The sequence below is a fragment of the Callorhinchus milii genome, unplaced genomic scaffold (genome assembly GCF_018977255.1).
Source record: "Callorhinchus milii isolate IMCB2004 unplaced genomic scaffold, IMCB_Cmil_1.0 Scaffold17, whole genome shotgun sequence".
NCBI classification, from domain to species: Eukaryota; Metazoa; Chordata; class Chondrichthyes; order Chimaeriformes; family Callorhinchidae; genus Callorhinchus; species Callorhinchus milii.
Genome location: NW_024704758.1, coordinates 11,186,405 through 11,200,200, shown reverse-complemented (window position 1 = coordinate 11,200,200; position 13,796 = coordinate 11,186,405). Strand labels below are relative to the sequence as shown.

The following is a 13,796-nucleotide window of genomic DNA, read 5'->3' as shown; positions in this document are numbered from 1 at the left end:
GAATTTGGTTTTCCAGTTTTGAAGTTATTTTTCAGATCGCTGCTTCGTTTCAGCTTTTTTGGGCGGATTTGGGTTTGCATCATACACCGACGTAATGGGTTATTTTTAAACACTTAACGCTTTGGGGATGTAAAACCTTTGCCTTCTTAATTTGTGATTAGAGTTGAATTTTCCAGTGGGATCTGAAGACGGAGATTGGTGACTGTTTGGCAGGTTCAGGGTTAAAAAAAAAACAATCTGATTTCTTAGTCTATGATCAGACTGGAGGAAATGGGAATGTCGATGCATTGTTGGAGATGCAGTCTTTCAGATGAGATGTTAAAGATCCTTTAACACTATAAAGTAGAAGGAAGTCCTCCTGCTGGCCTAACGAAAAGTTCTACTGACTAATCCTCATTCGCCTCAGGGTTATTGTGAGACTTTGCAGGTGCAAATGGCTGCCTTGTTTGCCTCCGAAAAAAAATTAACAATACCCTTGGATACAGTAATTGCTTGTGAAGCGTTTTAAGATGTTTCAACCTGATCGGCTGCTATAAAACTAGTCCTTTTATTGCAGCACCCATTTTCTGCCCTTATGGGAAAGACGTGTTCCAATTTTAGTGCTCCCATCAGTGCAGAAAAAAACGTAGAGGTGTAATGTTTGCCTCAGGTCCAAAAGATCGTTCATAAATCCTTAGCTTAAATACTACTATTTTCCCCCCTAAACACTCAAAAATTATTAGTACATTGAAAGGATTTAAAAAACTGAAATCTTAGAGTAAGGTTGACAAAATGACGCTGTAGAGTATGTTGAGTATGGTGGTTGAAGCTCAAATGTACATAATGTGAACAGTTCTTCCTTAATATTGTATATTGTATAGTTTTTTTTTCCAAAGGCAATTAAATGTCTTAATTCTGCTTCACCAGGCATTGGGGCTTTGCTTTTGTGACCTGCTATAAAATGTAGTCATGTAACACTTGCATTTTTGCTCTTATTTTAATCTGATTATTGTGACACTTATGATGTCTGCATTGTTTTGTGAATGATCAGGTTGTAACCTTAATTGAAATAAACTTTTAATCTATGTACAGTCACAATTAATCAAATTGTTATTCTGGACATTCTATCTGAAGTACTTGAAATCCATTTTATTTCCTAAATATGTTTTGCAGATTACCCCTTCACTGCTTCCAAAATAATTTAATTAAGTGAGTAGGGAACAGAATGCATGCGTAAATTGGAGAGCATTTTGGCACAAGGCAGAGTTGAGTGTTGAAATGGTCAATGATCTTGTTCGGAGATTGGTAGTTCATCATTTCGGTTCAGACTCATTCCACAAATTAATATGCTCTTGAAGCACATCTCAGTTCATTAACATCAAGCAATCCTTGATATTACAATGTGATATGAGTGAATGGTATTGGATCATAGCCAAAAACATTCTGACATCATACTCCTTTCATACAGGATCTGCTCTTGAATTTATCTGCTGCTTCTCAGCCTGGTTATCAGACATCGATAAGACAAAGTTGCCAGGTGTCCGACTGCATGGTTTGCCCAATCACACCAACTAGTGGTCTCTCTTAAAAATATTTATCATCTGAGCTTTCTGCTGTTCATTAATCCACTTACAGTTATTGCTTTAGGATTTTCTAAACCTTGGTTGTCTCAGCATCTTGCCCATAGCATGAAAGCAGCACATTTTATATTACAAGTACTGTAGTTTCCAGAAAGGTTCATGAGTATGTCAAACAGCGAGGTATTCAGAACAGATCTCTGGACTTCTACTAATCACTGTCAGGTTCCTCCTCTAACAAGCTACTTAGCGATCAAGCAGCATAAGGCGATTCGATTTAGGACTGACCTTATTGTCTCATCCTTCCATGACGAAGTAGGGAAGAAGATTCGAACAATGAGATTAAGTTGGGAATCATTCATTGTTATCGAAACATAAAATTTGGGTCTCAGAAAAAAATTCAATTGCAAATATTTTTGGCATTTGTTAACTCTTCAGCCACTAGTATAAGTGTGAAGTAAATTTGTTTGCAATCCCTAACCAGGAGAAAGCCATTTAGTCAAACGGGCCTTTTTAATTCTCAGTCCTACCTATTGACCTTATGTCTCGATTTTGCACAAGTGCTATACTTGGTGGAGCTTGTAACGCATTTAGCAGTGCTATACAAATGTAACTTTGTTGTTGTTGTTGTTGTTGTTGTTAGTGGGCCTGATGGTGTGAAGGCTTCAAGCTCCTTGTTTCAAATTGTAAGTGTTCTACGTGCCAGTGCAGTTTAGTGTTGTATATCTGTAGCCCACTAGGTGGCAAACGGCTACCAAATTGGAAGAGAAACTGCGTTGCAGCTATTTTAATACTGTGTATAGTTTGCTCCATTTCTCTCAATTATTTTGCAAATTGTTAAACTCATCTGCGTCCTGAAACCATCGCCCATTGTAACACTCTGACGTGAATTTTATTTTAAATGGGGGAAAAAAAAATTAAGCTAATTTAAGTGGTTGATGAAAGTCATGATTTAACTGTTCATCAGCAGTCATCCCTAAGGTAATTTTAAGCAGTAACCATTGAAACATTTTAAGTGTATTTCAGGTAGTGTTCTTGGCTGGCAATTTGTTTAAAGGATAACAGTTTGATATTAATAAGCAACTGTTTAGCAGGAATTACATTTCCTAATTCTAAGACCTGTTTACGGTGAATTTTGTTTCAAATCGAATGTTTGTATCAAGAGTTAGTTGCATCATTGGTGAAGAGTAAATATTTCCATTTTCACGCGAGCCAACACAAAATCAAGTGACTACCTGCAGCTCAGCTAAACCAACAAACGTCTCATGTGATCTTACAACACAACTTATAATTTGGACGAAGCTGTTATTTTCTTCCTATGTTATCATAACGGGGCATGAAAGGTAAACTGTTTGTGACCTTGACATAAAAACTAGCTGTTCAAGCTTTCAAAAGCGTTACTCATGTTTAAATTGATAGGCAACTAAGGTTTTCAAGCTGCCACTTTATTGTTACAAACAGGTATACATCATGTAAACAAATTATAATGCTGGTCAGACTGAGATGGAGAAGATCTCGGGAATAGATGAGAATAGCCATCTCACATACAAGTTTGTTTCTGCCGAGCAATATTTAGGTGACCTCATGTTTTTGGAGTATTCTGTCTACAAATACCCAAGAGGTACTGTTTTGCCCACTAAATGCCTGAAAGCTGACCCTCCAGTATTGGGCAACATAAATACTGTCAGCTGGCCAAGATGAAATGCAACAGCTTCCTTGCCTAAATGAGTCATTTGTTAGGACAGAAAACGATTGACTCACTTGGTCCCTTACTTGAAATCTTCGCTCCAAGTGATTTTCAGAATGAGTCGCCACAATAAGAGTGCAAGCTGGCTTTGTTGGCAACGTGGATGGAAATCACGTTCTGCTTAATTTATTTAATTGTGTTAACGCTTGATTAAATGTTTTTTTTTTCTGAGGTCATCTCCGACTGTTTTATCTTCCATCCAGGATTGCTAACATTGCTCTGCTTTCTCCTGAACATTACGTGCTGCGTAATGGTTAGAGAAAAGTCATTGTTTTTTGGTCAGCTAGGTATCTGACACTCGTGGAAACCTTGTAATTCTACTACAAAACTCCTTGGATTTGATGTAACGCTTTATCGCATTCTCGAAAGCCTCAATGTACTCCACAGGAATTAATGCAAAGCGGAGCGACTGGAAGTGTTGCAGGCAAGTGCGGCAGCCAATTTGTTCATAATGTCTTACAAACAACCATAAAATGGTCAATTTTAATCGTTAGCCAGGAAACTGGAGAAACTCGCTTCTCCTTTTGAGTAGTGCAGAATAGTGATATTCTTTGTTGAATAATTACAAGGTAACAATTGCATTCTGCAACACAGTTTTGTTTTAAATTCTTCTGACCAAATGGATACTGTGACAACTTAAACTATATTCACTATGAATGCCATAGAAGGAACGCAGTGGATGTACGTTTCACCCACAAAATATGCAGTCAATTCACTCAGTAGTACTGTGGACCACTCCAACCTCCACCACCACCTCTCCTCTCACCTCAGCCTTCGAGGTTCTGCCCTTGAATGGTCCAATTTGTCTCCCCCAACGGTTTCTCTTCCAGCCCCCGCGGAGTCTCGTGCGGTGTTCCTCGGGGCTCTGTCTTCTGTCCCCTCCTCTTAAATTTTTACATGCTCCCACTTGGTGACATCATCCGCAGACATGGGGTCAACTTCCAGGTGTACACGGATGACACCCACCCAACTATCTCTCTGCCTCCACCCTCGATTCCAGGAAAACTGATGTCCTGACAGACTGTCGGTCTGACATCAAGTCCTGGATGAGAGTCAACTTTCTACAGCTGAATGTCAGCAAGACTGAGGCCATCATGATTGGCTCGCGCCAGCGTCTCCGCACCTCAGGCACTGGCAGCATTAGCATCCACGGTTGCACACTCCACCTCACCAAACCAGTCAGGAACGCAAGCATCTTGTTCGACCCTCAACTGTCCTTTCTCCCCCATTTCTGTGCTATGACCCGCTCTGCCTTCCTCCACCTCTGCAACATTGCCCAACTCCACCACTGCCTCACCCCTCAGGCCCCCGAAACCCTCCTACATGCATTCGTCACCTCAAGGCTCGACTATGGAAACTCTCTCCTTGGCGGCCGCCCCAACTCTTCCCTCCACAAGCTGAAGATCACCCAGAACTCCACACCAGGCTCCGTGACCCCACCACCCCCACTCTCGCCTGACTCCACTGGCTTACCATCCCTCAGAGGATAGAATTCAAAATCCTCGTCCTCACCTTCAAGGCCCTCCATGGCCTTGCTCCCTCCTACATCTCTGACCTGCTGACCCCTATCAACCTGTCCACTCCCCCTGCTCAGCAGGCTCTGGGCTTGCTCTATGTCTCCCATCCGACCTGTCCTTGGGACGTCCTCCCGACGTGAAAGGCGCTCTATAAATGGAATCTTGTTGTTGTTGTTGTTGTCCTACCATCGGCAGCCGGGCTTTTAGCTTCTCTGCCCCCATTCTTTGGAACTCCATCCCACAATTCCTTCGCCTTGCTCCCTCTCTTGCCTCTTACAAGGCATGACTCAAGACCCTCCTTTTCAGTTGCCCTCGTACCCTCTCTGCCCTCCCTCACCCCAACCCTGCCCCCCACACCCCCACGCTTGGGTCCTGATCCCCAACTGTTCAGCGCCTTGGGATGTCCTCCCGACGTGTAAGGTACTTTACAAATTTAATTTTGTTGTTGTTGTTTACAGTATATTTTGTGAAGTGCTTTGAGATGTTTCAAAGATGTGATAAGGCACTATATCAATTGCAAGGATTATTATTATATATTATTATGCATTCTTGATAGAAGCACCCGTACTGGACACTCAACTATATTGTGGTTGAATGGACTTGTGTGCAGATCAATGTGTGGTGTTAGGCCCATCTGCTGATACTGTGGGTGTCAGATGGTGATGCCAAAAATCATGACAGCCTAAATACAATTTTAAGTCCTCTCCTCTCCCAAATATGGTGTGTGACTCTTGCAGGAATACATTTCCACAGGCACCAACCATCTGTTCTATTAATTAATTTGCCATTCTTCGTGGGTAAGCCTTTAGGACGAGTGTTAGCATGTTATTTTATAAGAAGCATCATAGTCGAGTCCGATCCTGTCCACCGGTGAAATCCGTGCGTGTGTGTGTGCACCTTTACAGCATGTAAAGTCACCTTTGATTTCTATCAGTGTTGTGCCACTGCTTTAGTTGCCACAGTTCTGCGAATTCAGAACAGTATTGGGATCAACCCTGGGATCTTCTTGCATTACCAAGTTAAAATAGATATTTTTTCCCCAAAAGAGTGAACATGTGGATTGACACACACACACACTGATTTAAAAAATATATATTTGATGTAACATAAATTGACTCCTTCAAAAAAAGACCCAGATAAGAATCAACTAAGATAGCTCTTATAGGTGCAGCCTTGAATGAACAACAAGATACACAACCATTTGTTTCTCTGTTGCAGTGAGTCGGGGGATGTTATCTGTGGAGTGAAGGCAGACAGGATTCATTGCCGTAGACACGGGGACATTCTCAACCTTTTCATTGATTGCATTTGGGGCTCAGGACATATTCATACAAAACTTTTTTCCCCCAGGAAATAGTGAGTGAAGTCCACAAAAAAAATAACAGTCAGCTCTAAAGCATAAAACAGACCCCAAGAGGTAATTGAGAGATACATGGAGAGTATGGCATGCAGATGTTCTGTATCATTACATGTGAGATTACGAGGCACTTGTGCAATGTACCTCCCTTTTTGAAATAATCCTATTGTTATAAAACTCGTGATGTGGAAAGTGAACATGGCATAGCTAGGATTTTCAGCTAGGGGGCAAGCAAAGAATACTGTAATCAAATTGGACCAACATTCTGAAGTAGCATGCTTTTATTTCAACAAACATTTAAGAAATATATCATTAAACTCACAGGCGCTTTTTAAAATGTAATTGCAGTCGATTTCCATAATGTGCTTTTGCCACATTTGTGACGAAAAGAAGCAGACATTTCTAACTTGTATTACGATGTAAAGAGCTGGATAACCTTATGCCGTGTAATGATTGAAACCATGCTTGATCCAGCTTTAGTATTTAGCCACAGTTAGGTGATGAATGATCACATTAGACATGTGATGAATGAAGAAGTATGGTAACAACACCAAAAGAAAACTTTACAGACGTATTTAAATTACTTAAGACCTTAAGAATCATTAGCGACAGGAAAGGCCGTTAGACCAAGCAACACAGAGCAAATTCTCACGGCATCCCTTCATTTTGTACTTTTATTCTGTCAACAGGTGGGGGTGAGGGGGTGGGAAGCTTTTAAAAAAAAGCTTACAATAAAATCACAAGAGGCAAGTACGCATTTAATCTTTTAGAATCAGAACGATGACCCTCACATACTGGAATAATTAATGTGAGATTCTCTACAACTGTAACAACTTGCATTTATATAGCGCTCTTCAGTGGGGTAGCGTCTCGGAGCGCTTATACCTTATCTGCTCTGGATGTATGTCACTTGCACATATGATATGTTTCTGATCTGCAAGTGGCTTTCATTGATCGTAACAAGTGGCTCGTTTTCCCTTAAACCACTTGATTGCCTGGAGAGATTTCCTGCAGGAGTTTCGAAGGTGTAAACCATAAACTGATCTAACATTGTTTCTGGCATATTTGGCCTTGTGTATCTTCAGCTTGTGTCAACATATCCGGTGGTAGCTGAGGAGAAGTGAAACCCTCTACAGCATTGCGTTTAAGGAAAAGTCTGTTGCAAATCTTTGTAGTTGGTTTAATTTTTTATTCAGCAGTTGATGATAATAACAATCCTTAGATTTGATATAGCACCTTTCATCTCAGGAGAATGTCTCGAAGTGCTCCTTTCACAGTAAAGTGTAGTGACTGTGTATTCTGCAGGAAAACATTCAATCTCGACAAAAGAAAAACACCCTAAAACGTATTTTAGAGATCTGTGAGCTCAAGTGCTGAAATGTCTCCAGGTGAATTTCACAGTCTTCATAAAAGATTGGGAGGAATACTGTATTTTGGGGCTGGGATCAGAATCTTATCTGAAAATGTTTCCTTTGGAACAGGAGTTTAGCACAACAAGAATTTGGAAGATGATTTTGGTGGAATGAAATGTCTTGGATTAGAATTGCATTCTGTCATCCTTTTTGATCGTGCTTACAGTCACCTCACCCTCTCTCTCCCCCTGGCTCGGGATCAGACTCCACCACTCTGGGATGCTACCAGCGTGAAGGGCGCTATATAAATACAAGTAGTTGTTGTTGTTATCAACCTGGCTCAGTCAGCAGCACCTCCTCCTCTGAATCAGAAGGTTGTTGGTTCAAGCTGCATATCTCACACTGGGACTTTGGACTCATAATCTAGGGGTTGATACTACAGTGGAATGCTTAGGGGAGTGCTGCACTGTCGGAGGAGGTGTCCTTCAGATGAAGCAATAAACCGAGATCCCATCTACCCTGGTCAGGTGGACTTGAAAGATCCCACGGCACTATCCAAAAAGAGAAGGGAGTTTCTTCCTGGTGTCCGAGCCAACAATCCCCCAGATAAGAAATTGGTCATACACTTTGTGACCTTTTGTGGCACATTTCTTTGTGAAAATGGCCTACAAATACACAGTCACCACACTTTACAGTTTAAAAAAAAACCTGGGAAGAAGATTGAGACATATCGAGAATGCGATAAGGTGCTTTTTACAAATGCAAGGATTACTATTTATTTATTCGACATTGCATTGGGCTGCTATGTGTTTATCTGAAGTCAGGTTCTACCCTTAGTCCACAGCATAAATGCCAGAATTGACATCTTACAATTTGCAGAAGCATTTATTCTAGATTATACATTTTTTTAAAAAAAACTATGTACACTATTTAACTTTCGCAATATATAGAGCCAAGTCTGCGAGCAAAGGAATTGCAACTTAATGGAAACCGTACAAGGTTCAGTTTTAGTCTTTCAGCTGTGACAGTAAAACTCACATTGGTAAACATTGGTTACTCACTCCACGACCGTATGTGGGAGCACCGCGGTGCGCAAATTGGCTGCTGGGTTTCGCCCGCAAAACCCGCAATCCACTTCGCAACGCATCCCGCCAAGCGCTTCGAGACGTCTCGAAGATAAGGCGCGACGCGGATTGCAAGGGATATTATCACCACGACAGGAATTGCTTGGAGGGTGGCGTCGGGGGCGGTGGTGGGGAGGTTCACCTTCGATAAAGCTGGTCCAACTAAGAAGGAAAGTGTCTCAAACAGCTGGGCTCGCCCCTTGCTCTGTTTGTTGGCATTTTCTCAGCCAGAAGCCAATGTGTGGGGTAAAAGGGGTGGGGGGGGAGTGGAGAGAGAAGGTTAGGAGGGACTGCAGAGCAGCCACTCACAGTCAGTCAGGTAGTGAGTGAGTGAATGAGTGAGTGAGTGGCTCCTCCTCTGTGTTGGGAGCTCAGCTCTTTGCTCCAGTCTTCCCGACGTCAGCTGTTCGCTGCGGGGAACCAAACTGCTGGGAGTCCGGAGTGAAGCGCCTCCTCGGCTTTGCTGTGGGGGGAGGAGGAGAGGAGGAGGAGGAGGAGGAGAGGAGAGGAGGAGAGGAGGGAAGTCAAACCCACTGCAATCGGCTGACTGGTGAACGAAGAGATCGACAGACAGTGAGAGAGAGAGAGAGAGGAGAGAGAGAAAGAAAGAAAGAAGAGAGAGAGAGAGCTGGAGGAGGCTGTTGGTTTGGTGTGTGGCTGATGGAGGGATAGAAGGAGCAAATAAGAGAGGAAAAAAAAGGGAGAAGTGGGGGGGGTTGTTAGGGGAGATTTATTATTATTGTTGTCATTAATTGATTAATGAATTAATATTGTTAGTGTTCATATAATCAGTTGAATGGTTCGAATGATTATTTGATTGTGAGTATGACTGTCACCTCTCTCTGCCTATATGTGTAGAGGAGAGAAGAGAGAGAGAAAGAAATAAAGAGAGAAAGAAATAAAGAGAGAGAGAAAGAAATAAAGAGAGGAAGAAAGGAAGGAAAGGGAGGGAGGGAGAAAGAAAGAAAGAGAGAAAGAAATAGAGAGAAATAAAGAGAGAAAGAAATAGAGAGAGAGAGAGGGAGAAAGAAATCGAGAGAGAGAGAAAGAAATAGAGAGAGAGAGAAAGAAATAGAGAGAGAGAGAAAGAAATAGAGAGGGAGAGAGAAAGAAATAGGAGAGAGAGAGAGAAATAGAGAGAGAGAGAGAGAGAAAGAAATAGAGAGAGAGAGAGAGAGAAAGAAATAGAGAGAGAGAGAAAGAAATAGAAAGAGAGAGAGAGAGAGCAGAGGTACAGCAGAGCTTCAGTGTTGCTCTGCACCGGGTGGTGATTGTGCAGTGAAGCCGATGAGCCGCTGTGGCGGTGTGCGGGGGTGGGGGCGGGGGTTGGGGTTGGGGTGGGGGCAGGTCCTGGTCCTGGTGCTGGTGCTCGGGCTCGGGCTGGCGCTGGTGCTGCCTGTGAGCGCTGGTCGGGGGGATCATGTCCCGGCGCCCTGTCCGAGCCTCTGCCGCTGTCAGGGCGATGCCGCAGCCGCGCTCAGGGTGGACTGCTCCGGACGGGGATTAACCATCGTACCGCAAGGCCTCGGAGTCTTCACGTTCTTCCTGTGAGTATTGCATATAAAACCCTTAAACCCCCCTCACCCCCTCCCAACCCCACCTCTCCCACTGCCCCCCCACCCCTTCCTTTCCCACTCGACCTGCGTTTCACTGGGAGGGTTGTGTCTGGAAACCTCAGTTGATTCCCCCCTTCACCTCCACAACCCCCTTTTTTTTTTGTTCAGGGTTTGAGGGTTGACCTGAAGAACCAATTCCATGTTCTTCTCAACTCTTTTAAGTTGTTGTTGTTGTTGTTGTTGTTTTTTTGCTGTTGCTGCTGCCAAACTGTCAGTGTTTTTGTTGCACTGGTTGTTTTCGACTGTAGTTATGCTACAAAAAAAAGGATCCCAGTTGGGTTGAGTTGGGATTGGGTTGAGTTAAATTGGGTTGAGTTGGATTGGGTTGAGTTAAATTGGGTTGAGTTGGATTGGGTTGAGTTAAATTGGGTTGAGTTGGATTGGGTTGAGTTAAATTGGGTTGAGTTGAATTGGGTTGAGTTGGGTTGAGTTGAGTTAAATTGGGTTGAGTTGGGTTGAGTTGAGTTGAATTGGGTTGAGTTGGGTTGAGTTGAGTTGAATTGGGTTGAGTTCTGTTGATCTTTGGCATCTATCCAGAAATTTAATCATAGGATCGTCAAATCCAATGCATCTCGTTTGGTTTCATGCTCAGCCCATGGAAGGGATGGGGCTGTCACTAAGCACCAAGTGGTTCCCCCCACCCCCCCTTTTCGTTTTTATTTTATGATGATGGTAATAATTAATAACAATCGTCCTCGCGTTTGATCTAGCGTCGTCGAGACTTCTCGAAGCGCTTCACAGAATGCGCTGCAAAGTGTCAGGCAAACCGAACCGACTGTGTCTTTTGCGGGCGAAACCGGGCAGCCGATAAATAACGAGGTTAATTAAGCATTTAAGCGGTTATTAAGCATTTTTTTTTAAATGAGGTCTCTCAAACTGCGGCGGAACAGGAGGATAGGGTGCGAGTGGGTGTGGATGGGTGGCTTTTATTTGCTGGAAATTAATTGGACTTGGATGGTTTCGCAGTCTTGCTGTGGGGTGAACATCCCATTGAATGTGGGCGACCCATCTGTTCAATGAGGTCTAAGCGCTCCGAAACACTGCCCCACATGGAGGGCGCTCTATAAATGCAAGCTGTTGTTGTTGTTAATTCAAAGGAAGAAAATAAACCTCATCCTCGGAATACTGCTGAAAATCCCATTTGCAATTTGCTGCTGACTGAAAACGGGAAGGTCGAGTTTGTATTATAGTTCTATTTTTGAAAAACAAATCCTTCAACATAAGCGCCTTTCCCATCCGGAGGGCGTTGCAAAATGCTTTGTAGGATTTACTGTAAAGTGTAGTGACTGTGTTTTGTCGGCGAATGCGACAGCCAATTTTTTCCACAGTGAATTCCCACAAACAGCCTTGGGGGGGGCGTCGATTATTGAATAAAAACATAGCTCTGAGAATAATTTGCAAGATAATCAATGAAATTGGATGTGAAACTGAAGTATCAAGACACACCCCCACTGCAGTTTAGTTTCTGCTTTGTATTGCAAATTGATGCAGATTGTTAACTGGTTTCCATCAGATTTCAACCTTGTTTGAAAATTATTACCAACACGTGTTAAGTATGGTGCAAACCAATCTCTGCTGCCCTTCCCAGTGAGCCTGCTAACGTTTTAATACAGTACATGATTAAGTACCTGGTAAGATTCTGTCTGAACTGCAGTTCATTCCCAGTCAATAGCTTGGGGCTGAAGAACAAATTCTATATTCTTATGGCTCAGTTTTACTGCCAAGTGTTTGTTCCAGTGCAGTAGTTATTTTCACTGCACCAATGACGAACAACCCTGTTTAGTCAGTCCTGCTGGTTTTGGCATTGATAGAAAGACCACCTGGAAAAAAAAATGGACCTGCTGTTTTTTTCAGTGTTCGTTTGAACTTTTTTTTAAGTTGAGTTTTCTTTCCCTTTTAAGAGGCACACACAGAGGCCCTGATTCCTCTCAATTAACTTTCTAATGAGCGAACAGAGGAGCTTATCCTGTCAGCTCTTTTCCACCATTTCACCCAGTGGGCAGAGGCTGGTGCGAGCAAGTCTCTTGTTTTGTGTGATTGAGGCAAGTCTTGCAGTGCTCTGCCTTCCCTGACTCACCAGTGAGAGAGTGAGCAGTGTAAACATGGCTGCCTAGTTCTCCATATAGCAGCAATACACTCTGAGTTAGTGTAAGACTATTATTATCCTCTTTGGTGTAGTTTAGCTGGAGAATTAGCTGGTAACGTAACAATGCATTAAAAAATCCACTTTTTTTTAAAAAAGAGACTAATTTGATGTACATAGTTTTACAGTTGACAAGTGCGTATGATCTATTTACATTTTCTATTAAAAAAAATTATTAAAAAGAGATTTTGCTGTTAGGTTTTCCCACGATTCCATCTTATTTGATGTGGTATTTTATATTTAGGGAATGTGGGGAAAGAGAACAGAGAATGTATAGTTTCTGGTTCACCCACAAAATATACAGCCAATTCACTTTACAGTATATTCTGTGCAGCGTTTTGAGATGTCTCGAAAACGTGATAAGGCGCTGTATCAAAATGAAAGGATTATGTTATGAAAGGAGAACAGAGGAGACACTCTTGTGTGTGATGTCCAGGGAGAGTGTTCTGAGTTAACTTGCTTTCTGACTCTTCCTTTCCCTCTGTGCGGGAAATGGCTCTTCTAATCGAATGGAATAGTAGACATTGGGGACCTAACTTCCTCCAAATCCCCATCACAGCCTGTCACGATTGCCACAAAATTGCCGTCTTGCTGACGATCAGGGAAAGGAAAGAGCTAGCAAGTGGAGCCTGCTCAGCTCGTTGTCGAGAAAGAGAGAGAGAGAGAGAGAGAGCACGTTTGGTTTTCAGAGCTGGAGATGATTTCAGGAACAGGCAGTATGTATCCGTGCCTCTTGCTTCCACTCTTTGGCCCTGGTTTCCTGCCAATCGCCAAACTGGAACTCGAAAGAGGCGAAGAGCAGAGGTCAGCAGCTGGAGTACACTGCATGTTCCTGAAATTGACTCTGCTGTGAAAACCTGAATATCTTGATGAATGATGTGAGATGTTGCACTTTTTTTTAAAAAAAAGGGTCAGTGACTTTAGCTCCTGTCTGTATGTAAGCAGCGAATGTCATCTTGTGCCAGCTGCAGGGTACCTACTGGGTCAATGGCCATAGTCCGTTGCATTGTAATGAACTAGAAAACTAATAGAGATTTTCAGAGCACCTTATCATGTTAAAATTGGCTCAAAGCCCTTCACAGGTTACCCTGTCTGTTTTTTCTTTGCCAGTGGGGAAAAGTACAGGCAATAAAGTGGGGGAGAGGAAGCTAACCTTTCGAGCATTTTGCATTTCAAGCTTTTTGGGGTTTTGCTTGAATTTCTACTAACCTTCAATTTCACATTTACACTTTTAATCGCTGCTGTGTTTTACGTCGGAATGGAGCCCTTAAGCTAAACGGACACTATCCAGTCACTTTGTGGTTTAACTTGCTCTGTGTTGGCGATTTGTGCTTAGATTTTAAGTTGAAAATGTACCTCAGCCCATGGGATTTTTTTTCTTTAG

The 13,796-nt window shown here is 42.6% G+C and overlaps 1 protein-coding gene across 1 annotated transcript in view; it reads left to right on the top strand.

Annotated features, from left to right (window-relative positions):
- The first annotated feature begins 9,940 nt into the window (after nt 1-9,940).
- The window catches only part of lgr4 (leucine-rich repeat containing G protein-coupled receptor 4), a 69,660-nt gene continuing 65,804 nt past the window's right edge, over nt 9,941-13,796 (top strand). Inside the window, exon 1 of the mRNA XM_007887665.2 lies at nt 9,941-10,200. Within this exon, the coding sequence (XP_007885856.2) occupies nt 9,941-10,200 (260 nt within the window). The remainder of the gene's footprint in view (nt 10,201-13,796) is intronic.